We start from the raw sequence: 25,784 nt of genomic DNA on the forward strand, positions 1-25,784 counted from the left end.
CTGCCAGAAGACAGATGACTTGGTACAGGGACCTAACTACAAACAAAAATAGAATAGAAATTGGAAGACTTAAGAAGGTCAGGCAGAGGTATTCGTAAAATGTTGTACAGTACTTTAATCAGAAACAAGCTTTCTTTAAAATAATGCAAGAAACATTAATTATCTATTCCTTTCACAGCTATCAGATTTTAGTATGAAGCCTTTTCATAATTACAAGTACTGATTCAAATCAGTCCAGTTCCTTAAAAAAAAAACTTCTTATTCATTTTTATCTTACTAGTTTTAATAATGAAATTCCAATCAGTGATATTTGATGAATAGTACATATTCACTTTGTACCATTTGAGAATCCTTTTGCTTCCATCAACAGAACAGGGCTGCATTCCTTCAAAATCTGTATTATTCAGATTTTCATGATTAACCTGAAACCTGTAGAACCATCCTCAAAAATCATGGCAACTATCTTTCCCAGTTCTCTTTTCTGACCATGTCAGTAAGGAGTACAGCAGTAGATACAACTTCACCAGTCTTATGCCAGATGAAGCAATGACAGAAGTAATTTAATACCTTTCAACAGAATAGGAGATTGGAAGGAAGACTTTTTTTTTTAGTGTCAGGGAATTTCCAATTTAGTTTTTGCACCTAAAGCAATTATGCTTCTAGATAGGAACTCTCAAGAAGCAGACAAAACACACAGCATTTCTTTCTTTATTACTGTAGCTGTGCTTTAAAAACATTTTTAAATACACTGCCCATTTTCATTTAGCTATTATTGTTGAAAACTTTAGAAGCATGTCAGCATTCAAAATGTACAGAACAAAAAACATTGGTTCTTAATCTTCTTCCAGGTTACATTAGCATGGCTATTTTTTATTTAACACATAAGCACACATTCTAAATTAGAAATGGAGGGACACCTGGCAACCTACCCAGCAAGAAGATATCTGCTCACAGTCACACCTTGGAGGTGTACTCTCTGTGACAGAAGTAACATAACCTTCAAAGGCTAAAAATAGTATCTGTGAATATTTACAGTCTTAAAATTTTATCATTCAAAATCTAGTAAGCCTATTTGTATTGTAGTTAAAAACCTACCGACCAAATAAAGAACAAAACAATATGCAAACTTTTATTTATCTAAAAAAAAAATTAAATATCTGAAGGAATACTGTTATGTCTTGATTTCAAAAGCTTACTTAGTTTGTCAGACAGATAAAACACCTACATACACACACTGATTTTGCACTCTTGTACATGTTGCTACATTTTTTCCCCCATTATGACAGGAATTTTAGAATAAAAATAGGGCAAGATTTTAAATTCAGGATATAAGACTTTTCAGCAGAGGCAAGCAAAATTAATTCTAAAGCTATAAATCACTCTTTGGCAACATCTTTTTACAACAGTGCCTGCATTTGTACACAGTAGAAACCAAAATACATATAGGTAAGTTGGCAGAAGTGCCCATTAATACACAACAGAAGAGCACCATCTCTGTTATTACAAGGAAGTGCAGTTGTAGCATATATTCTCAAGGACCTGCATGAGCAGTACAGCCCACACTATGATGCACACTGCTACAGCTACAATGCTGCTGGCATTCCAACTTCACAGAGTATAACCAGCTAGGAGAAGCCTACTCATCCTATAACTCATTCTGCAGTATCTGATAAAGCTCTACATAAATGTTGGAACCCACCTCGGCAGAGCTCTTGAAAAACAAAAGGCCTCTTTCATCACAGAAGTTATTGAAAGATCAAGGTCAATTTGTCAAAAGTTGATATCCATTTATCTTTTCAAGATGTCCTCACATGACTAAGTTCTCTCTTTGAAAATAAATGTATGCGTTTCCAAAAGGATGGAAAATAACACCTTAAAACAATATAACACACTTTTCTTTGCACCTTAAGAGATGCAGAGGTAGTATTCTGGAACATGAAATAACAAAAGGACTTACATTATTGAAAAATATTCCTGTTCTGATTTTAAATTCATTAAGTCCCAGTAATACAGCAGTATGTAAATTAAGCACTCAAGCATTTCCCTTCAGAATCAACTTAAAATTGTGAGTTCAAAAAAACGGAACGGGTAACATTGCACTCTCTTAACTCTGATACCAATAAGAGTAAGTTCAAGCTAGAAGGAAAAAAAGTTAAAACAACTTCTAAACAGTTGAGGTAAGATTTAACTACTTGTAAGACACTAAACTGCAAGCAAACAAATCATTCTTTGCTACCACCTTACTCTCTCCATTAGTTTCATCTGCCTCTAATGTTACACTTTTAAGGACTAATGACATTCTAAATATTCTATCTAAAATCAGATATTTGCACATGTGGGCACACAAAGTGGCTAATTTCACAGCTGTGGTTGTGATGCATAGTGACAGCTACCTCAGATGCAGAGACAGGGATGACAGAGACACACAGCATATGATTCCATAAATGTTGCCTTCATTTAATACCTTAACCAGGCATAAGCACCCCGTAGTGCCTGGGGACAGGGAACACATTTGTAATCAAAGTTATGAAATAACAAAAACCTACATTTCAGCTAGAACTAGGTTGGATGATAAGAGAAAACTTCTGGATCAGCAACCAGGATCACAAGCATAACAGGCTGATTGACTCTTTCTTGGGGTGTCCATGACCATCAAGACTAACTCAACTCTGAACTCCAAGGTTTGGCTGTTGGACATATACTTAGACTTTGCCATGATCCCAAAAATTCCTTATAAGAGTCACGAGAGAAACGACACTCATCCAGAACACCACATTATTTCTGATGGTATAAAGAAAGCAAACAGCTTGGATGGCCCTGGCCAAACTACTGTGAATGAATATTTGACTTCAGCCTTTTTTTATGCAAAATACCACCCTCCCACAACCTCATAGCTATTTTCAACTACAACTCAGCAAAGAGGAGAGAGTGGATAACTGTTAAGCCAGTCAAGTAGGATATGAAGGAAGGCTTATATATCCATCTGCCTATCTCAGTCCCACCAACACATTCTCATCTGAATTTCTGACAGGAACAGAAAAAAGAGCAACTGATGGGAGCCTAGACTCCCCTGTTCGTGCCTTGCCTAAATCAGCCACCTCCTCTGAGGACCACTGAGTAAAATTCATGCATATACATAGGATATGTATATATATATATTCACTAGTGAGTTCTAGAAATCAGAGGTAAACAATCAAAGCAGAAATTATAAAAATACTAAAATGTTTACACAGTAAGAGCCAAGGTTAACTCTCAAAAATATCATGAGTACAAAATCACATTCAAATACTACATTCTGAAAGTCTTTCCAACAAAACTGAAATCTTGACATTACAATAAGCTAGAAGGCCAAAGCTGCTTCTAACAAACACATATCACAAAGTAGTAAACAACCTACAAGTTGTTACTGATATATGCAATATCCTTCAATATTTTCATATCAAAACTGTTCAACAGATTATTTTTACATTGTTTAAATTCCATTGAAGTAGTAAAGTGCTTTTTGAATTCTCAAGTCTGATTATTCAGGGTACTTCCAGAAAGTTTAAGAAAAACCTCAGTATAATGCATAAACAGAACATGACTTCTACCATGTAGGTGCACATAAGTTCCATCAGTAATAGGCTTTTTTTTCAAAACATAAAAACTACAGCCCTATAACATTAGCTATCATTCTCATACAGCAAAGTGAAAGCAAATAATGTAGATGGCTCAGATAGCACCACAAACCCTCAAGAAGTATAATAACAATGACAGTATTCATTCTGGTTTATGATCAGACAACATGCTCATCTTCTGTTCAGTGTATTAATTCCTGGCCAGTTACATTCACTGTTTAAAACAATAACCAGAGCATGACTTAAGCAAAGGGATGCACACACAGGAAGAATCAAATTTTACAAGCCATCATTAAATGATCTGGATTGGAGTCCTTTTGCAATATTAGGTGTTGCAAACACAAATAAATTCATATTTGTATCTAGACCATTTACAGAAAATCTGCATGTCAAACAAGACAGACCATAAAGTAAATTTAAACTTTCTAGCAAAAGAAAACCACATGAGAGAGTTTACTTTAGGAGCTTGCAGTGAAAACTGTCACACAAATTACCACTAGAGTGAAAAGGAAGACAAAAAAATGGGACAATCAGAAGAGATATATGACAAAAAGGAAGCCAGATAATATAGCTTCCAAAGACAGTTTTGTTATAATCTACATATTGTGCATTTCACTTACAAAACTAAAACCTTAAGCTTAAACTATCCAAGCATATAGCATGAGTATCTATTCTATCATTGTGTCAGTTATGCACACTTTGACATTCCATTTCTACATTACATTGAGGCTGAGATGGAGTTTCTGTCCTGTTAGTCTTGAATACTTTCAACAGCGAAACATTGCCACCTTTTGGCTTGATACATAGACCTCCCCACTAGAACTGTAGAACTTTTTTTTTTTTTCTGCTACATTTGTCCTTTATAGAGGACAAATAAACTCTCACGATCTTATTTTAAAATTTATTATTAGCCATATTTATCCAGGAAAAAAAAAATTAACTGTTAAAACATTATTTTTGTCCTAAATATGTGTACATAGCCAAACAACTTTAAGAGTATACTCCATTAAGCCATATAATGTTTTCTTTATGTTCTTTATCTCATAGCTCTATTTTCTTGGCATATTTGGTTCAAAAATAATCTTACATTGCTATCTTACACTGCATTCCTTTCAAGTAAAAACTTGGAAATGCATTCTTTGAACACCTGAGTTTTCAAAACTGATTATAGGAATAACAATAATACATTATTAATAATATTATGTTCCTTGTTCATATATAAGCTTACAGTATCTTAGATTAAATATTAAATACTGATGATGCAAGATTTATATAAGCATGTATTGAAATGTATACAAAATTACTTACACCAATGACACAATGTCCCCGCGTTGTACATCATAATTTCGAATGCTCCAGTGGTTTAAGAGCACTACATCAGATGCTTGTCTTCCCCCAGGATTCAAAGAAGGCTGAGAGAGGGGCAAAAATAACTGCTTTAGATCTATATTTCCTCTATAAATTATCCACCTAACTCTCATTCCATCAACAGCTGAAATCCATTGAAATCAGTAAAAAGGTACCCACTTACATTAGAGGACCAAGAATCTGTAGTATTCTGGGAAATATATTTCTTTATTAAATCCTATTTTAAATGTCATTAGTATATGGCAAACTGTAGTGCATATTTTTCAATTCACTACTGCATGCAAATTAAATTACACAGGATACATACTTAGGACAAGCCTGATGAACTGAGTGCCTTTACTGCATATCATTTAATATTAAAACCAAAGGTAAATCAAGAACACTAATCCCCAAAAAAAGCAAACTTCCAGCAGGCATCTTATTGCTTATGTAGGCATAAAGCATTAAAAATGAAATACATGTTTGTAACAAAACTAATCTAGGCACCTTTTGCAAAGAGAGATGACAAATCCTACACCTACAGCACATACTGGCACTGCCAGGAAGCATGGGCCCTCCATAACAGGACACAAAGAAGCACAAACTCTCACAGAACCATGCAGTGAAATTACACTGCTCTCTAACCTCAACATTAAAATGAACAAGTAATTAATTATTACAGAGTATAGGAAGGTAAATAGAACTGTGACTAATTATTCTATGTTACATATTACAAATCCAGGATACCTGGTTAATGCTGGCTCTGTTAACCCAGGAAGGGAGCCATGACACTGTATTCACTGCTTTTGCAAGGGTTATTTCAATACAAATACTCCTTTTGTTAGGCAGAAAGCATTTAAGAGTAATCCATTCTAAAATCTTTTGATAGCTTATTTCTCACTATGTTTTTTCAGACTCTTCAAATACAATCAGCTATCTCCAAGCTGCCTAGCAGATGACCTCTAATTTAGACTCCAGAGATAGGTGACATATTTAATAAAGCAGAGTATCGAGAGTAGGCAGCCCCTCATTTATTGGTATGATATCTGTAATATTTGCTAAAATCTTATTTTTTGTAGAAGGGTTTTTCAGTGTTCACCTTACCGCATAATTTTGCCCTCACAGAATAAAAAAAAAATCACAGAATTTTTATGGCTGGAAAAGACTTCTGAGATCACCACGTCCCACTGTCAGCATCCCCGCCCGAATAAAATAAATAAAATATAATTATCTGTATCTGTATCACCATGCCCACTGGAGCATGTCCTGAAGTGTCTCATCTACACAGTTTTTAATTACCTCCAGGGATGGTGGCTCTACCACCTCCCTGAGGAGCCTGTTCCGATGCCTAACTATTCTCTCAGTAAAGAAATTCTTCCTGATATGTAGTCTAAACCTTCCCGGGTGCAACTTCAGGCCATTTCCTCTAGTGCTACCATTATTTACTTGAGAGAAAAGGCCAGCACCCACTTCCTTTCAGGTAGCTGTAAGGTCTCCCCTCAGCCTTCTCTTCAGACTAAACATTCTCAGTTCCCTCAACCTCTCTGTACAGGACTTGTTCTCCAGACCCTCCACCAGTTGCCCTTCTCTGAACTTGCTTCAGCATCTCAGTGTCTTTCTCCTAGTGAGGGGCCCAGAACTGAACACAGCACTCAAGTGTGTGTGTGTCAAGCACACAAATCCCTCCATACATACCATCACTGGACATTCACTTCTGAGATTCACCTCCCCAGACTGACTGGTACCTTTGATGAGCAAATCAATCCAGGTATAGGACTGAAAACTGCCAATCTCAACATACCTAATTACACAGTGTTACATTTCATTTACTCAGTAAAACTATGCTCCCAACCCAGGATGGATACTTAGTATTTATTTTTAACTTTATCAGCTATTTAGAAATCCTGATTTCTCTTCACTACAGTTTCTTCCATTGTCTTTTCTTTGATAGCCAGATCAGTTGATTAAACCCTTTTGCAAACGGGCCTTGTGAAAAATTAGGCTTTTAAGGTGCAACAAAAGCAATGTGCTGGGGTCCTCACTAAGAGGAATACACAGAAGGAGTATGCTCAAAAGAAGAGTTCAAAAGAGTTCAAAAGAATAAATAGGGCAGGAAGAGACATGATATGTTTAGCTAAACAGCAAATGAAGCTAGTTAGATTTTGAGCTGTGGATTAAGGGCAAATTTCTACTCAAGTCTGTGGATCAAAGATCACATTAACATCCACAGATATATGGTCCAAATCATAAGTACATTAACACTCATTATTTTATTTGGTAGAGCTTATACATTGAAAGAACCACACATATGAAAACTAGAAGCTAACAAGGCAATATTTTTATCAGGATTTTGCAGAATTATTTTCCACCTTCACAAAGATCTTTACATACAAATTCTTTACATACAAATTCACAAACAGTTCACAGACATACTCAATGGCAGGCACATATGGGCCAGATGTTAGGAAAGGTACTACAGATTAGGGAAAAATGCAGATCTTACAAGACAGAAATCATACACATGGTATATTCTAATACAGTAAACTACTTGGTACTTGAAAGTATCTACCTTCAAGGGCCAAAACAGAAAGTCAAAACAAATGGCAATTTTAAGTCCATTGTTCCAAGAGATAATGTATCCCATAGCTGATACTAAGAAAAGATTTATACTGAGTTCACAAACTTTTTGCAACTAAATTTGTATCAACTTCATCTTACAGAGAAATATACCAAGTAATAATAGTATTGCACTAGTTGCATTATCCCAATTTACTCCTACAGCTTTTTTGTATTTCAACAATGGAAATGCTTTAGAATTTAAACATGCTTCTACTTTTTATTTCAAGTACTCCAAAAGCAATATTATAATGCTTGCTATTTTTAACAATATATTGTTTGTGTGTCTTCTACACAGAGTCGATACCCAGCTCATTACACATTAGAATTATGCTTAAGAGCAATTCAACAATGTAGAATAATTTTTTTCTTTCATGCAAAGCAACACTGACATATTCAAAATGCACAGATAAAAATATTTTGGTAGAAGAAATGTGAGGAAATCTAGAAGTAAACAACTTTAATTTACATCAACATTTTAAGTCTTCTGTTAAAAAATTAACATCTTTCAGCAAGCTTTTTTCTAATGTAAATAACATAAATTGGGATTCCTTGACAGAAAGTAAAGCATAATGCCATGTGTTCAGAAATAACCTACTCCCCATGACTTTTTTACTAGTAGTGAGGTTATAGGTCTAGAAAAACAAAAAACACATCTTATGAAAAAGTATTCAACAAATAGGCTCACAGGGGGCTCTTCATTTTAATAAAGAACAAAATAATACACGGGTTTCTTCCTTCCTCTAGCTTGAAACATTATAACTTGTTTGCCCAGGTTCTTGGCATAATAGCCTGCTACAAATGAGACACACAGGTCTTAATTTAGAAGTGTGGTGCAGAAGTCACAAAACATTCACTGTTTCCAATTACTAACTAATCTAATGCTAAAAGCATGCAAATTGAGATCCCCAGCCATACAACAAAGCCTCGAAGGACAAGAGATTCTGTAAGTAGGAGAGTAAAAGCATGCCCTTTAACTATAAATAATGATTAACTTGATAGTTGTTATGCTGCTAGTGAATACCAGAAGGTCACAACTTATTTGCTTATAGCTTGGGGAACAGAAAGAATATTCACATGAGCTCATAGACTTAGGTACAGTAATCCTAATAATAAAGTTAGAAGAAACTGCCACAGAATAATTACAACTGCTATTATGCATAATGGAATAGGACATTCAATAATGTTTGCTGCTGAAGCATGTGTGCTACTTGCTGTGATCCTTGGTATTAAACTGTTTACAACAAAACTTGTATATGAAGTTGCACAGACTCTTATCATCTTCCATCTCACTTGAAAACAGTCCATTTGATTTTATGAATTTACAAGTTTATAAATATGAGGCAGGAGGGGAGGGAGATCCCTTTTACACATCATTATGTGTGAAGAGTCCGTAATACCACACAAGCAATGAAACTCAATAGAAAAAAAAATGATGCCCATATAATCTATGGTTTAAAATATGATATGTTAAATGTACATCCAGCATTACAAGTGAAGTAAAAAAAAAAAAAAAAAAAAAAAAAAACAAAAAACAACAGCCATCATCAGAAATCATATTATCATATTACAAGTTGAATTTACAACTCACTGGAAATCCACCATTAACAATTATTAATCTGTAAAATCCTAAGCAACAAAAAGTATCTCATATGAGGATTTGAAAAACCCAGTAATTCTGAAAGAAAAATATGATAATAAAACAATTATAAAGCTGTTTGAAATCATAAACTACAATAGTTCACTGTTCTTTATAGGTTAGTGTTAATACTCATTTATACTTGAAGTCAGCACAAGTGAAAGGATTATGACAGGTAGCTGCAAGCACTATAGAAACACTGAAACTGCTTGAGACAATGAAATGCATTAAGTCTGTCTTAACTGACTGGGAATAAATACAAAAAGAAAAAAAAATTGTACTTTCATTAGAATCTTCATGCAGCATGCTTGCCAGGGTGTCAAAAGCATCATCAGTAGCTATGAAGCAGCATTAAGGCTGGCCCAAAAGCAAAATAGAGGGTAGGGAGAGAGCAGAACAGAGAGCAAGCATAGGAAAGCAGCAATGACATGGAGAGATTTATTACTTTCTTCTTGTCAGAACTTTTAATTTCAGGCTCAGCAGGAGACACAATGATGAGTAAACAATGCCAGCTAGATGTTTAGGGGTCTATTACAAACAAATTCTTAGGAATCATACCATGATATCTTCAAACTGAGACAGTAAGATATCATTGGAAGCAAGCAATTGATGGATATGTGACTACATGCTGACTGAACTTCACTCTCCCTCATACCCAGAACTTTTAGAAACATTCAACATAGATCAGTCTTCAGAAAACACAGTGAAGAGATGAAATTGCAATGCAATGGCCAGCAGTCCTTCAAGCTACTCTGCAAAAGATGGATATATTCCTTAGAATTATGTCTCTGTCAGACTTAGTTAGGTGTTCAATAAATCCTGGCAAGGAAATGAGTATCTTATTAAAGAATTAGGAAGGAGGTTTTTGTATCCTGAAAACATCCAGAGGCATAGAAGTTGAAAGCAAACTTTTATTTCAGTGCTACAGTCCAGAATAAAAGCAGAGATAATTTTATAGACAAAAAGATGTCAGTAAAATTAGAAATGTCAGTTTTCAAGTTACTGTTGTTTCACTCTATAGAGGGAATGTTTAGTCAACATCAAGGAAACTCTTTAGATTTTAAGCCCCCACTAAATATGTATTGCTTTCCCTGGCCACTACAAAGAGTGACTTTGTCAGGTTGAATAATTTTTGTTTGAAGACTTGTAATGTTTTTCAAATCTTCCACAGAAAACAGTCACCTGTATGATCTTCAAGTAAGTACAGAGGCAATATTACAGAACAATACCAGAGCACTCCCTAACACCAGAGACTCCAACTTCAAAGGAAACAGAAAACTGAGGTCTTGAGCAGAGTGGCTCAATTGACTATTAGAGTAGGGAAATTTAGAAAATTGCAGCTCAGCTACTGAGATGAAACTACCCAAACAAGAATGGATGTCAATCAGTACATTATGCCAGAGGTGGAAAAGACCAAAGCTCAGGGCATGCTCAATAGTAGTAATAAAAATAAAAAAATAAAAATAAAAAAATTAATAATAATAATAATAATAATAATAATAATAATAATAATAATGATGCAAAAAAACAAACAAACAAAACCCAACCCCCCAAAACTTTAAAATCCAAGGTTCATCTGAATCTTGAATGTGGCTCTAGGTCCCAACAGACACAAAAAATGGGGAGATGGAAAACGATGGAATTGCATTCTGGCTGGTTTTATACTTATCTGGATGCTGTGATATATATTTGAAAATCTCCTGTCTGAAGATAGTAAAAAGAGAATTAAATTTTTTTCCCAGTTACACACTCCCCTCCTCCTTTCTAGAGCAAGTTTCTGGCTCTGTAACTGCAAACCCTGAGATCCTCCTACCTTTCACTGGTCACCAATGACATTCAGAATAGCATCCACAAAAAGGGCAATGGTAACTTATACTACACCTAACATGTTGTGTTCCTTTAATAACAACTGAGAAAAAATTCCACCTTGCTACGTTCAGTGGACACTGACTTTTTCATTTACTGACAGACAAAAGAAATAGTACCAGCAGTACCTGCATTGATGCACCTTCCACCCTTGCTACACAGGCAACTCTATCCAGGAAAGTCACAGTTACTGGAACAGCAACAAAGAAACCTTTAAAGAAGGCTCTAATGTATCTCCTCCCCAAACCTTGAGTCTGTGCCATGATCTGAAAAAGATGAAGGAAATGGGAGAAAAAAGTTTTTATTATAAAAATAATAAGTAACAAAAATTTTGTAGCATCACAAGAAGCAATTAAGAACAAATTAATTGTATTATCTGTTAGAGTGTTCCCACATCTGCACTGAAAAAAAAAAAATTAAAATGCTTAGGAGAATGAAAAAACAGAAATCTGAAACAGAATGTAAAAGTCTACTCTACAGAAGAGAGCTTGATACTTGACATTTAGCCTTTCATTAATCTGACTATTAATTGTGATCCTCTGCTAGCAAAAGTGCTTGATAAAAATGACTTGATAACAGTTCAGCTAAGAAACAAACTGATATAACCAGACACAATAAAATTTTGTATTTGGGGGGAGGGGAGGGAATCACCTAGATTAAAATACTCTATTACAGAGCATTCAGTTGGAGTTTACAACAAAAATTCTGTAAATATTTTTCTCTCCCTATACTGACAATTATTAATTAGTGACCCCCACAGATGGACTGTGTTATGTAAGGTAAAGCTGACTATCTGCAACACACTATCATTTCTTTATTAAATACTTGCACATGCCATAATGCACAAATGCATCATTTCCATACTTGTGGTAACTGCAAACATATAAGATCGATTCAAATTGTGATGTATATCACAGGGACCCACAGTAACACAATGACTCCCTGTTCACTACCACCCCAGAAAGTTAAAAACATGTTGGTAGACAGGGGAACTAAGTAACAATACTCCAACTCACCAGTTATTATGCTATCTCCCATCTATTTATTTATCCCCAACCAATGAATATTCTTGAAAAATAACTACAAAGTACAGTGAAACTTAAACTCCTTGATCACATTAGTTATAGATCTGAAAAGCAAGTTTTATATTCAGGTAAAGATGCAAAGGTACAAGACTATTTTACATAACTTCAGTTTCATTATGGGAAACGCTGCCCTTCACCTATTGGCAAATCCAATTAAAACTGTTGTTTCCACCCAATGAATCCCTGCTAGACCCCCCACAAGATCAGTTTGTAGAGTCCCTGCTCCCTCTATCCCATTCTAACTCCAACACACAGTAGTAGGAGGAAACAGCATGCCCTGAACTTTTGAGTCTTTTGGTGTGTTTATATTCAAGAAAACAGCATTATTTTTCAACCAAAATAATCTGACAAATTTACTTATTCTTTTAACTCCTCACAGTGAAACCTATTCTTCATTAATAATGAAGCATGAATGTTCACCACATCCCTCCTAAATCCATTGACAGATCTTGTTAGAAACGAAAAAGCTCCTTGCTGATATATACAGGAAAAATCTAGTATCTGAATCAAAGTAATTGGTCAGACAATCCACAGGAGACTCACCATATGCTCCTGGAACTACAAGTTAATTAATAGTGACAAAGGATCTAGCAGCCAGGTTAAAACAGTTAAGACAAAACACTACATTCTCAGCACATCATTTGGCCAAGGCAACACTGAGAGTATTACGTGTCTGTGGACAACACTGGGAATTCAGGTCCTACTTTTGTCATTTTGGACACATGCAGTACCAAAAGGCACAGTAGGAATAAAGATGAGGGGGAAAACCAAAAGCATCCCTACAAGCAACAGATTTGCAACAGCTGCTGTGCTGAAGAATTTTCTGCTTGCCCTGAGTTTTCCTTCCCTCCTCTGCTAGGTAAGTGATGAAACCACTGGTTTTACCTTTCAGCCACACCAAGAGGAAGCCTTCATTTCCAGTCACAAGCTGCATCCTCAAAGTTTCCTGGTTCCCCACCTCCCACAGTCAAGGACAGCCTTTCCCAGGACACACACTGAGTTAGGTTACTCTACTGTACTCTAGGAGCCCTTCTTCCCAAAGATAGAAAACGTTTGCACAGCCATTTTATGCAATTTGAGAAGAACTACTTAAAACCAAATCCATCTTCAACCTTGAGTCCTTCCACATAACAAAAAAAAAAAAATTTAACACAACTCTAAAAAGTAATTTCATATCACTAAATATTCTCACTAAACAGCATGCATATTTTTTGACAGGTCTATTTCTTAACTTTCCCCCTCCAAAAACCAGACAAGCAGTTCCCATAGGTAAGTTTATAAACATGCAGAGTTGCCATGGAGCTGCTAACACAACAGTTCATCATCCAAGTGAGAGCAGAAGGAATGCTGCCCATTACTCTACCAGCAGCAGAGGCTTCCTTCAAGTTGTATTTCATTGCCACAGGGGAAGAGCTTGAATGAGGCAGCAGAAAGGTTTGCAGCATTATCTCCTGCTGGCAACAGTACTGGTAAAAGTAATCTCCTACTGCAAACAGTTTGCAGCAATATCTTCTGCTGTTAACCCTGCACATGAATGAACCATCCTCAACTGATAAATACAGTTTGATTAAAATGTGCAGGTTTTCTTTTCTTATACTCAGGAAGTCTTAAGAGAAAAGGTAAAGAAAATTATAAGCATTTACTGTGGTTGCATGAAAGAATTTAGGGTAGTAAAGGGTAGACACAGCAAAGATCCTTACAATATATATATTTTTTTTAATTATTTTCTGTTGTAGTATATAAGAAAACATTAGATAACTGCCACTCCTGGAGATAATATTATCTTCTTAGACATATTTTATAATCTTAATGTGCTCTATTTAACTATTTTCTTAGAAAACAAATTCAGGTTGAGAAAATTTGTGAAAATTACTGAATCAAATATTGCCATAACTTTTTAATATTTCAATTTGATACATTTTTCTATATTATAGATAAATTTTATATTTAGAATATGTTTTTTCTAATTTACATGCATTTTATATTTATATTGCATTATAGATATATATCTATTTAATTCTTTCTATATCAAATTAATGAATGTGTTAATTTAAAAATTCATAAATCTCACGTGTCCATCATTTACATATAAAAATATTTTATGTCCAGTGTTCAGAGTGAGTGAATTACAAATTCTAGCAAGTTTGATATTCAGTATTTCCAGGTCTCTTATCTACTTCATTTTTAGAACCTGAGGTTAAAAAGCTACTTCTAATGCTCCTTTGAATTTTACTTATTTTTAAAAGGAGAACACAATGGATAATCAATTTTTTACAGTTTTAAATCTAGTTACACAGAATCTGAATAAGTGTTGTTTAGTAACAGCCAACAAAAATGCTAAGGACAAGCAGCTAATCATTTCACAGGCATATAAAGATATGCTAACAAGTCTGAAAGACCTAACATAATTTCCTAATAGACAAACAATAAAAGATGGGAATCATATATACTACTTTAAATTTGCAAATTCATCCAAGTAAACAGTCAGTAACTACCAGCTGGTACAAGTGCTTTCTAAAAGTAGGATCTCTGTGAAGTACCAATGCTTAATGATAACTGATTGGAAGACTCTGGTACATAAAATTTATGAGATTTCTGAAGCATATGTCAACTTTAGGAGCATCATATTTTCAGAGTAACTGAAATCTAGTGCTATGCCTGTCTTATGCTGTCAGCTAAATATACAGCAGGTTTAGATGTATGTCAGTGGAGCAAGCAAAGGTTTCTTGGCTGAAAAAAAAAAATTTTCCACCATACACTTCTGGATCTCTGCCCAGTGAGTGACACTTTGAATAAAATCAACAAATCCTGGCACTTCAAAGACACTGCAACAAAATTAAACATGTTTTTAAAAGCAACAACAAAAAAACACCAACCTTCAAAGCAACAACCTTGAAAACTTGTTTAAAATGGCAACATGGACAAGAAAAATGCAAGATCAAAAATGCTAGCATATAGCAGGTCAAAGCATTAAGAATTTCACATTGTGCAGCTCAGAGATCAAGGCAGATGGAGCTCAGCATTATCTGGACTGAAGTATTTGGTGCACAAAAGGTCCAGGGATTATAATGAGCCTCTTGTGGGCACTACAACATATGGAGCAGAGATGATATTTAGATAGCTCTTTATGTATAAAATGTTTGGCTTTTTCTTACACTTGCCTGCACATTAGAAGACACTGTTTATCAAACAGCCTGCAGAAACTCATCAAGTAACATTGAGAAAGCCCCAGGTTACAATATATTTGCAAATCTACACACTTAAAAATTACCCACAGAAGTATGACAGGAAAAAAAGCTATAAAAACAAGGCATTAGCAGTCATCCGCAAAGGAAATAAAATGGCCCCTGATGAGCTTCTACAACAAGGTATGTGAGAGAACAGCAAGGAGAGACTTAAAGCCTAAATGGAAAACAACTACCCAGATCAGACTTCTATCTTAGTTTGAAATGAACCATTTGATCTAGTTCAGAGATTAGTAACTATACTATATGCAGTTCCATTGTCCATGGAAATAACCATATCTGTGAATCCCAATATACATTTCCTTACAAATCAATGGCATCACGCTAGAATTCAGGAGTTTGTGGTTTGAAAACAAGGAAGACTTTCATAACAGAAAATATAAAAATACACGAATGAGTCCAATTCCATTGTGCACTATGAAATATAAAATTGAGAACAAAAGCTTTTGTTTTAAGCTATGGAAGGTTATACATGGTCTAACAACTCTGATGCTGCTCACTATCAGAATTCATGTGATCTTTTTAGCATGTGCTTTTCTTCCAATCTTCCATGATACAAAGCTAGAGTGAACTACTGACCCTCATTTCACACTTTAGTTGTAAATTTCAGTAACTTTCATATTACTGTAATTTTTAAAAGGTTACAAGTATGTAGTTCAGTAGGTTAATTTAATCCACATAAATTTATCCAAGTACAGGCTAATGCACACAGATATGATGGTGATGAATGCCACAGAAGAAACAAAACAGATTAGTCCACGTAAGTTCTCAGTTAAAAATAATCAAAGCAGATTAAATGAAGAAATAAAAAAATCAAACTATTTGGTCCCAGAGGGAGATCTAATTTATCCTTCAATAAAGACAACTTCTTTCTGGTATTATTGCACAACAGTGGTAAAATTTCTATCCCATTCATGTATTTACACTCTCAGGTTTTCCTCACAGTATTCCCCTATCATATTATACTCCCTGTATTCCCCAGCACGCAGTCATTAAAGAATGTGGTCCTATTGCAAGTTTGGAAATGTCACAGGTCATGGAAATGAGTGTTGTACTACTGAAGCAGCAAATCCTAACCTGATCAGCATTTTCACTCGTTACACATGCATGCTCTGTAATGCTCTGCTGTTCTGTTCCCCATAGGTTGGTCACTGTGTCCTGATACTTCGATGTTTTCCCTGTTTCAAACCCAAAGGAGCAGATTTTGTTAGCTTCAACTCCGTCATATACTATTTCCTTATGCCTTAGTTTGAAACAAAGCAACTACAATTTTCATGCAATAACTGCAATCACTATGAAATATGTAGTATTTTTCCAGTATACCAAAGTAGAGAAAAGGAAAAATAAAAATCCAGGTTTTTAATCTTCTCAAAGCTACAACGTGCATATAAGTTCCCAGAAGCAGACAAAAACAGATCAACACAATGAACTCCGAGCTTACAAACCACATAAAAAAAATAAAAGCTTCAACCACAACAATCAGCACCCTAATCTGTCACAGAATTGTTACAGTTCAATGTGAAACTGATTCTTCATCTAAATTAATGCCACTGTATCTTATGACTAGGTTCCATCTCATATACAGAGGCTCAGTCCACCCGTTGGCTGTAACTGGAAAGAAATTAATATTGCTCACTCTTATAAATTAATTTTGTGTCTTGTGGACGTGAATTTTACCCTCACAGAAATGCCTGTAGTTTCAAACAAAACATTTCACTCTTCAATAACAAACACAGAAGAATCTGCAGCTGTAGATAAAAGTTACTCTTAGCCATTAAAGTAACTAGATCTGTGTGCAGAGTAACCAGCCACCCCTCAGTTCTGACACATTATTCGGGATTCCATTTTACACATGTATGCAACCAAGAAAAGCAACAGCAATGCAATCACTTTTCTATGAGTATCATGATATCCTCCCCCTTAAAGGAATAAAAAAAAAAAAAAAAAAAAAAAAAATCAGTAATTGTTCTAAATTAGACCTTTTCAGAGCGTTTAAACTTTAAATGTAATGCAAAGTCTGCAAGTACAGGTGATGGGCAGACTGCCAATTCTCAAAAGATACAAAAATTGATTTTACTCATGTTTTTGTATCTTCACAGAAACTAATGATCATTTATATACAACGTACATAAAGGAAAGTACTAAATTACACCAATTTTGGAACGCACTTAAGAGAACAGCATAACACGTATTTACCTTCTTGCAGTCGAAAATTTTGTGTTGCCTTTCAGCTTAAAGATTCAATGCACACGAAGTAAGTTAATTTTATAAATTGATTTCAAGTAAACTTTGCAAAAAACTACTAGCTGCTGTTATGTTTTGGTCTCAAGTAGACTGCATAAATGAGGTGTTTCTTCCAAACTCACTAAATTTGCAAATTATATTTACAGTAAACAGTAACATAACCTTGGATTTTTTACATCATTTGCACATTTATGTAGTCATCTCTCTGGATTCTTCTAAGTACCATGAAACTGTTATTGTGGTTATACAGAATCAAACTTAAATAAAAACAATAAAAAAAGAATATTCAGTTTCAACCAAAATATGTAACATTAGGTAGACATGTAATATTAAATAACTGGCCTAAGAATACAAACATAATCAAAACATGAATATTCAAAACATGCATATTGTCAGAAACAAACACTGCTAGAAGTTTTTGGATTTGAATTAAAAACAAGTAAGGTTATTATGACACATGAAACTTTTTTCAAGCCTAATGAAAAATCAAATTAATAACTGTAAGAAACAAGCTTCTCAGCTACTAATCTTTCAAGAATGTAATTACGCCGCATTCAGTGTATAAGGACAGAATAATAACTGACAATAATTATTATGGTATGAACAAATAACTCCAAAAGGAAGAATAGGGATAACATATTTAATATTTGAACGTTATTTTCCATTTTCAGTGTGCTTTTCAAAAGCTGCTCCCACAACTCTGTGAGAAAGGCTTTGTGGATACTTGCTAAAAACAGGGGGAATTAGAACCGAGTCCCCAAAATAATATTCCCACGAAACCCAGCAGCATGACCCTACTAACCAACTGCTTACAATCAACCATCTGTGGCATATTAGCAAGCTCAATGTACAAATACGCAAACCCGTGCGTTCCAAAGTAACTTCCTTCCTTTTCACAACTCGGGTTTTATCCTTGAACGTTAGAGGTCACTGTGGGACTTCGTAAGAAGGCACCCGGCACACCCTGCAATAACCATTCCCCACCATATTGATTCTGAGTGTGGGACTTCTGACACCTTCAGCTGCCATGTAAGGGTCTCAGGTCTCAGCATCAACAAAACAACTAAATCCAAATACTGTGAGAATACATGATTAATAATTCTATTGAAATCGACCAGTAAAAGCATCCATAACTACATTGGAAAGTCAGAAAGTTATTTCAGTATTGGTAGATTAGTTCATCCCTGGCACAGGTTGTTAATTTTTTCACAAAGCAGAAGAAACATTACCCAAGGGGCAATTCCCCTTTCTAAGACTAAAGAAGAACCTATAATTTTTAAAGTCATGTATCCTAGGAAACATCCCTAGTAATTAAAAATGTCACATTCTTTACAAAATGCATGTGGATTTAGTTACAAATCTGCATATTGGAATAACAAAGTTTAATTCAAAAGCCTTTTGGATAAATTATTCGAATTAACCTGAAAATCCCTGAGACTTGCCTGAACATATTTTGTTGACAATTAATTGCTATTTTCTTCCTAACTAAACAATGAACACCTATGTGTGAACTTATGCTTTTTGGGGAGAACATGAAAGAAAAAAAAAAAAAAAAGTGCTGGTATAATGGTATAAGAAGCTATCAAGAGAGATGTGAGGCAGCTTTCCCACATCACCCGTCTCATTTTTTAGTATCTCAATGTAGTCAATTAATTCCAGCTCAATGGAAAAGCAATAATCTGATATGAAAAAAAAATCACAATGGAATATTGGGTAATTAAAAGTTATCATGAAGTTAGAGTCTACTTGGTGTTCAGCTGCAGTTTTTCTAAGCTTTTCTCATACTTCAGAAATGTAAGAAGACCACAGAGACATCTCTAGGAACTGGCTGAATCTTCAGCTACAGCATTGTGGCCCTTACACAGAGAAGCATTGAACTAAGAACATATTGAAGGACAATCAGGCTTGGCAAAGCAGCCTTTTTAAAATATATCATCATAAACCAAAATAATTTACCTCTCAAATTTCCAGTAAGCAGGGTAACAGGAAAGCCACTCAGCAGGGATACTAAAGAATTCCTATTAGCTGTGGTTCTCACAGATCTGATAGCAATGTGATAAAATGCTGATCAGACCCAGCCCAGAACCAGGAATAGTGGATAGCATCCTGCTTTCCCAGAAATTTCAAGTGAACCGGGGAAGTCACGTTCAAGTCTCTTGTTCCCTCCTACACAAGCAAATTCTGTTCAGAATGCTTCACTGCCACCCTGCAGTGTGGCCATGACCTTCTGCCTTTAATCATCACCAGGTCAGAATATAGAGAGAAGAGCAGTGCTTCACACTGTTAGCTTTGCCGCTTCCATTTAATACAATCCCTTCCCACAGGCAAATTCATATCTCGGGAATGAAAATGAGGAAGTAAAAAGGGAAGAACCCTACACCGTGCAGCGTGTTAAGATTGCTTCTACACGAGACCCCTGCGTGGCAGAGCCCCGGGGCAGCTGAGGAACACACGGCTGCTACCGGGCAGTCCACAAGCGGCGGCTCCAGTCCACAACCACCGCACTTCCAGGCGCCCTTCCCTCACCGAGCCCCCCCCCAGCATCCGCGGGAGGAGCAGCTCCGGAACCTGAGCGGAGGCCACGGGGACGGGACGGGACCGGCCCGAGTCCCTTCTCCCTTCTTCTCCCTTCTCCCTTCTTCTCTCTTCCCCCTTCTCCCTTCCCCCTCCCCTTCGCCCCCTCTCCCCCTCCCCGCCCACACCGGGTGGTTCCGCCCGTTCCACCCGCGGAAGGAGGGGCAAGGGGCAGGACAGACGCGCTGGGTACCGCCCCTCATTCCCCGCCCCCAGACCCAACTCCGCAGGGCCGTCCCCGCTCCTTCCTACACAGAGAGACTTCGTCTCCTTTCCCCCCCCTCTCCCCCCCCCCATCTCCCCGTCTGTACTCTCCGCGCCCTGAGCCCGCCCGCCCGGATTCCGTGGCTCCTCCCGCCCCCGCCCCGCTTACCCTTTCCGCCCTTCAGCAGCGCGGTGGGGGCGGGGTGGGTCGGGCCGGTAGCAGCGACAGCGCCGTCGCCGCGCGCCAGCCGTCACGTGGCCCAACGGCTGCGGCGGCGATGGGCGCGGCGTGAGGCGGCCCCGGGCCTGGACGGGGTTGGGTCGGGTCGGGTCGGGTCAAGTCAAGTCAAGTCAAGTCGCCGCGCTCCCCCGGAAGGGTGTATGGGCAGTGGCCGTGTAGCGAAGCTGCAGGGGCTCAGACCGAGCCTTCAGGTCCGATGTGTTCGGTGCTGTGCTGCGCCGGCTGTGCGGCCTGTGTGTGTCAGGCAGCAGAGCATGTGCTTGGTGTCATCTTCAGGTTTAAACTGCGTATTTGCAGTTCGCGTGGGAGTGCCAGGAAATTTGAGGCTGTTGGAGGGCAGCAGGTGCGATTTCCTTCGGTGATGATGGGAGAAAAAAACACACAAGGACTCTACATTTGTGGCTGCTTTTAGCAAATGAATAAAAACAAATGTTTAATACTGAAAATTTTAAAATATTGAGTAAAAAGCAGATATGTATCTATTATAAACCACACAGGGAAACACAGGATTTTTGTTTAGCTCGTGGGATTCCTACTGCGTACTTTATTTTGTCTGCTTTGATGGCGGCCGTGCCAGATGCACGTCGGAACCGGCTGCATTGTACTTCCCAACCTGATGTTACAAAAGGAGATTGTTTCCTCCTGTTTAGTCCAAGTTAATATATTTGACCGTGATTTTACAGTCACGGTGTTTGGTGGTTTTTATCAGCTGCTGTAACCAGTGCAGGTGCCAGTGTAATGTGTAGTGGGAAGATTTTCCAGATAGTTCATGTACCTTCAAGAATAAATAGCAGAGAAATCCAGTAGGGCTTATGCACCTAAAAACTACCCATGGCTCAAGGAGTCACTAACTAAATGCTGGGAGATGATTTCCACCAGGTAATATAAGATGATATCTCTATTTGACTCCATCCAGGCAGTTATTTCTGATTTATTATTAAAATGCTGGTTTTACATTCAAATATAAAATAGTTTCTGTTTATACTTTCAATTATCTTGACTTTGAAGGTCAGCTATGAAAGTATGAATGCATAGTTGACTCATTTTGCAAAGGTAAAATACTGCTTCCACAGTTTTGGAGACAGGAAACAACTATGTCAGCAATACGATAGTGTACATGTTAATTAACTCAATTGGAAGACACACTCTTAAGACCATTTTTGAGTACAAAGTTCTCAAGTTATGTATACATAGTCTGTAAAATGTTCCACACTGTTCCAAACACAACATGCCCAGCCCCTTGTCAAATCTGAAGCTTTCAGCTTTTCAGCTTTTAGTGCTTAAAAAATTTGCACAAAAAAACAGACAAACCAGAATTAGCTTTAATGTGATTTTGTTTGCAGATATAACAATGCAATGCCAAAATATTTGATGTCTAGTGTGAACCACTCATGGTTACCATATTTCATTCTTTTATTTTTCCTTGGCATGTTTTTAAATAAGCATTACCTTGAGAATCAGAAGTTCTTACTAACTGTGTAGCTGAGTATGTATTATTTCTTTATCATGAGTTGTGCACTCATTGTAAGATTCTACAATAATAAAGCAAATAGAGCATTTCACTGCTGGTGTTCACAGTCTTCATCATCCACAATATCACAGAATCTTGGAGTTTGAAGGAACCTCTGGAGATCGTCTAGTCCAAACCCCTTGCTAAAGCAGGATCACCTGCACATTGCACAGGACTGCATCCAGACAGGTTTTGAATTCCTCCAGAAAAGGGGACTCCACAACCTCTCTGATCAGCCAGTCCCACTGTTTTTTCACCTAATGGAAAAATTTAACTGGGGAAGCTTCACAACCTCTCCCAAAATACTACTGCAAAACACAATGTTATATAAATTGTAACATTTAGAAGCATCACGTGGAATGTTCATCTGTATTTCCAAGCACTAGAAGGGGACAATATAAAATGTTTCCCACCAAAGCTCTTAGGCTGAAACATTTCTGTGACTAAAGACTTCTGCTGTAAACCTCTCAAGATCAAATGGTGGGTTACTAACAGGTTTCTTCATTTTGAAATTATACATTTGCTAAACAACTAGCAGGAAATAGCCATTCTTATTCTTCATTTGTTTGTAGATCAAATTATACTTAATAAGGCTGATCCTACAGTTGCCAGCTGCAAATGATGCATTACCAATGTTCCTACTGTTTCATTTTTCTTTTTTTTTTAACAAGTATTCCTACTGCAGTTACATTGCTACCTAGAAGTAGAGAACAGTTTATTTTGCTTTCAACTCTTAACAAATAGCTACTGAAAATGTTTTGCTGCCTCCATGCTTTGATGCATCAGTGGCTGGAATAAAGAAAAAGTATGCCCTTTTCACCCGCCTCTTCAATTGCTTCTCAGCTGAGAGCACTATTAAAGCATTCTTGGCAATCCATAAAACTTTTGTACCACAGCATCATCCTTTGAAAGACTCTCAGCAGACTGCGGCAAGCTTTATGCTAAAAGCACATTCACTTTCCCTTAGCTTAGTTTTATTTTGTGAGTGTGGGAAATCTATAGAGGATGCCTCAGACCTGCTCTGTGTTAATAATCAAGTGCCATACATTCGCAAATGCAACTGTTAGTAGGTATTTAAGGCCGGTTTATCTTCCTCCCACCTGGTAAAGGAGTGAATGTTTGGGTGGTGTTAAGTGCACTGCTTTGGAGAGGTGTTTTTTGGAGGAGAATATTGGGTCTAGCAGCCTGAGAGGAAAGAAAAGGTGCTGTGACAGAAGGGCATGGGCAGGCGATCAGGGAGGCTGTTTGCTTGCATGGGTATTGCAGAAGAACAAATTCCTGTCATCCAGCTGGGCCCCAGGGCAGCAATGAGTGGTGTGGCAGAATGAGGGCCATAAAATCTGAAACCTGCTATTGTGCTGGGGGGGGGGAAATGGTCACGGCATCTGCAGTGTTATTTTATTATTACACATCTCCGTTTTATTACATGACTAGGCACCTAGCACCTCCTAATGATAACCACCTGATCGTTAGAAAATGGCTGCTATAAATTAAAACCAAAAAGCTAAAGCAGAGCTGCAGACCTGCTAAAACAAGTTCAGCAAGGCCTGAGAATTTGCAGTCAGTATGAAGCTGATTTTCCACTGCTAGCCATAGCAATACTGGACTGGCTGAGCTACCAGGCTACATGGCTCCTATGTGTTTGGAAATTATTAATAATTTACAGCTTGATAGTCTCTTCACGCCTAATTAACTGTAACTAACAGCATTCAGTTCTTATGTGTAATGTGTAAACCCATATCTTCCTTTTAAGTGACAAGGTTACAAACATTAGTAGCAATAAACAAATGTAGAGCAACCATTGTAGATTCCTGGTTATTAAAGGCTTAGTGTAAAGCAGAAAAGTTACTTTGGTTTTACATTAAGTACATTATTTCAGCACTGTCAAAGGGTTCAACTTAGCTGAATGTGTCCTTTCTCATTATAGAAGCTCATGTCTGAGTCATTTCTCCTGTACATGCATTTTAAAGGTGTGTAATTAGCTGGTTGCAAGTTGTTAGGCACTTGATGAAGTGTGAACGGGGCACTGATTTGTTTTCTTTATTTACATGTTTCCCATAATATTCTGATGAGAGCAGGATGTTGAGACTTTTTTACCCTTTGCATTATTCCTTGCCTGTTTCATCAGGTTAAGAAGTGATTTGTAAAGCCATTTGCAATTCTTCAGATTCCATTAAAATTCAGTGTCCGGGGGAAGCTAAAACAGAAGCAGCCCTCCTGTCACCAACTCAAATAACCAGGTTAAGGAAGTGTTTGCTTTTATGTGAGCTGTGTGATACATCTGACCACTCTCAGCTTATTGTGTAAGAACATGATGGTTTTGAAGAGACAAATTTAGGAACTTTTTGTTGTTCCCTAGTCCTCCCTCACCAATCCTCATTTAACCAGAGAGAATAATGATTGTGTGGGAGGTGAGAGAGTAGCTTGGTGGGTGGGTGTCCAGCAGCTAGCCAGGGTTAACCCACCACAGCCCCACTGCCAGCTCCAACGAGGAGCTGCAGGGCTGAATGCTCTGTGTTCATGCAGGAGGCTCCTGGGGCATCACCCAGCTGCCCATGACCACACCACATCACGGATCATAGAATCATAGAATCATAGAATCATACCTGGCCTCTGTGCCCTTTGATATCCCACAACATGTACTCACCTAGATCTCTTCCTGTGCCCCACTGCCCTCGTTATATTCTGATACAGCCATTCATAGGAGAGTGGCTTCATGGCTGATGGCAGAAGTTGGCCCCTGCTCTAGTGATGGAAACACTCACGTACAGTCCTGTTGTCTAGAAGGTGGCCATTCCAGGTTCATATAAATGTGCTGCATAGCTGCTTAAAAAAGAAAAGAAAACAAAAAAACCTCCTTCTGTAGTTTCTGTAACATTCTTGTAAAACCACAAACAAGGTGCTTTGTGTCAAACAAGGTGACTGTGCTCAAGATGACACAGCATGCCCAGGTTAGCAGTGTAGGCAGGACACTTGTTCTTTCCCTGTGTTAACCAAGGGGACAGAAGTGACTGCTGCCATCAGCACTCTGAGCCTTGCAGGTCACTGTGGGTGATGCACTCCCACTGAGGGGTCACACTAACTCTGAGAGTGCCAGCCAGGGTTTCAGAGTACCTGTGTACTTGGTTTCAGCATGCTTATATTTACCAGCTGGTGTAAGCAGGTGCTCTTCACCCCACACAGTACTGAGGGGTCCAGGGTGAGGACTGCCACACTTCCAGCTCTGTGCTGCTAGAATGTGCTTTCTCAAGGAGAGAGATGATTGTGACACAGAATCACAGGACAGTCATGGTTGGACACGATGTACTTGTACACAGAGTTGCCTTCTCCTCCTTCTCTCTCTCCTAGGAAAGTAACTGCTGCCTCGTCTCTCCTGGAACCAATTTCTTTTGTTTCTCTCTCCCATCTGTCTTCAATCGTTCAAATTTCTCAACCCTTTCCTCTTAAACCAGACATCTATCTCCCTGTTGCCCTAACAACAAGAGCAACCAGGCAGCCAGAGCTGGAGTTTTTCCTTTCTTCTCTCACTGAAAATAGTCCCTCACACTTTGCACCTATATTCTTTACCATCAGCTTAAAATGCTGATGGCAAAAAG

The 25,784-nt window shown here is 37.4% G+C and overlaps 1 protein-coding gene across 4 annotated transcripts in view; it reads right to left on the bottom strand.

Annotated features, from left to right (window-relative positions):
- Positions 1 to 20,751, bottom strand: part of IMMP2L (inner mitochondrial membrane peptidase subunit 2) — a 432,733-nt gene extending 411,982 nt beyond the window's left edge. For 2 of the 4 annotated variants that reach the window (XR_011723918.1, XM_071733641.1), the window contains exons 1-3: positions 20,607 to 20,751; positions 11,214 to 11,351; positions 4,926 to 5,029 (exon numbers count right to left, since the gene is read on the bottom strand). Coding sequence is in view for 3 of the 4 variants with exons in the window: in XM_071733641.1 (XP_071589742.1) it covers positions 4,926 to 5,029; positions 11,214 to 11,348 (239 nt within the window). In the remaining variant the exon portion in view is untranslated. The remainder of the gene's footprint in view (positions 1 to 4,925; positions 5,030 to 11,213; positions 11,352 to 20,606) is intronic. The other 2 variants (XM_071733640.1, XM_071733639.1) reach the window with 1 other exon arrangement.
- Between the last annotated feature and the right edge of the window lie 5,033 nt (positions 20,752 to 25,784).

This window comes from Heliangelus exortis, chromosome 1 (assembly GCF_036169615.1).
Source record: "Heliangelus exortis chromosome 1, bHelExo1.hap1, whole genome shotgun sequence".
Taxonomy (NCBI): domain Eukaryota; kingdom Metazoa; phylum Chordata; class Aves; order Apodiformes; family Trochilidae; genus Heliangelus; species Heliangelus exortis.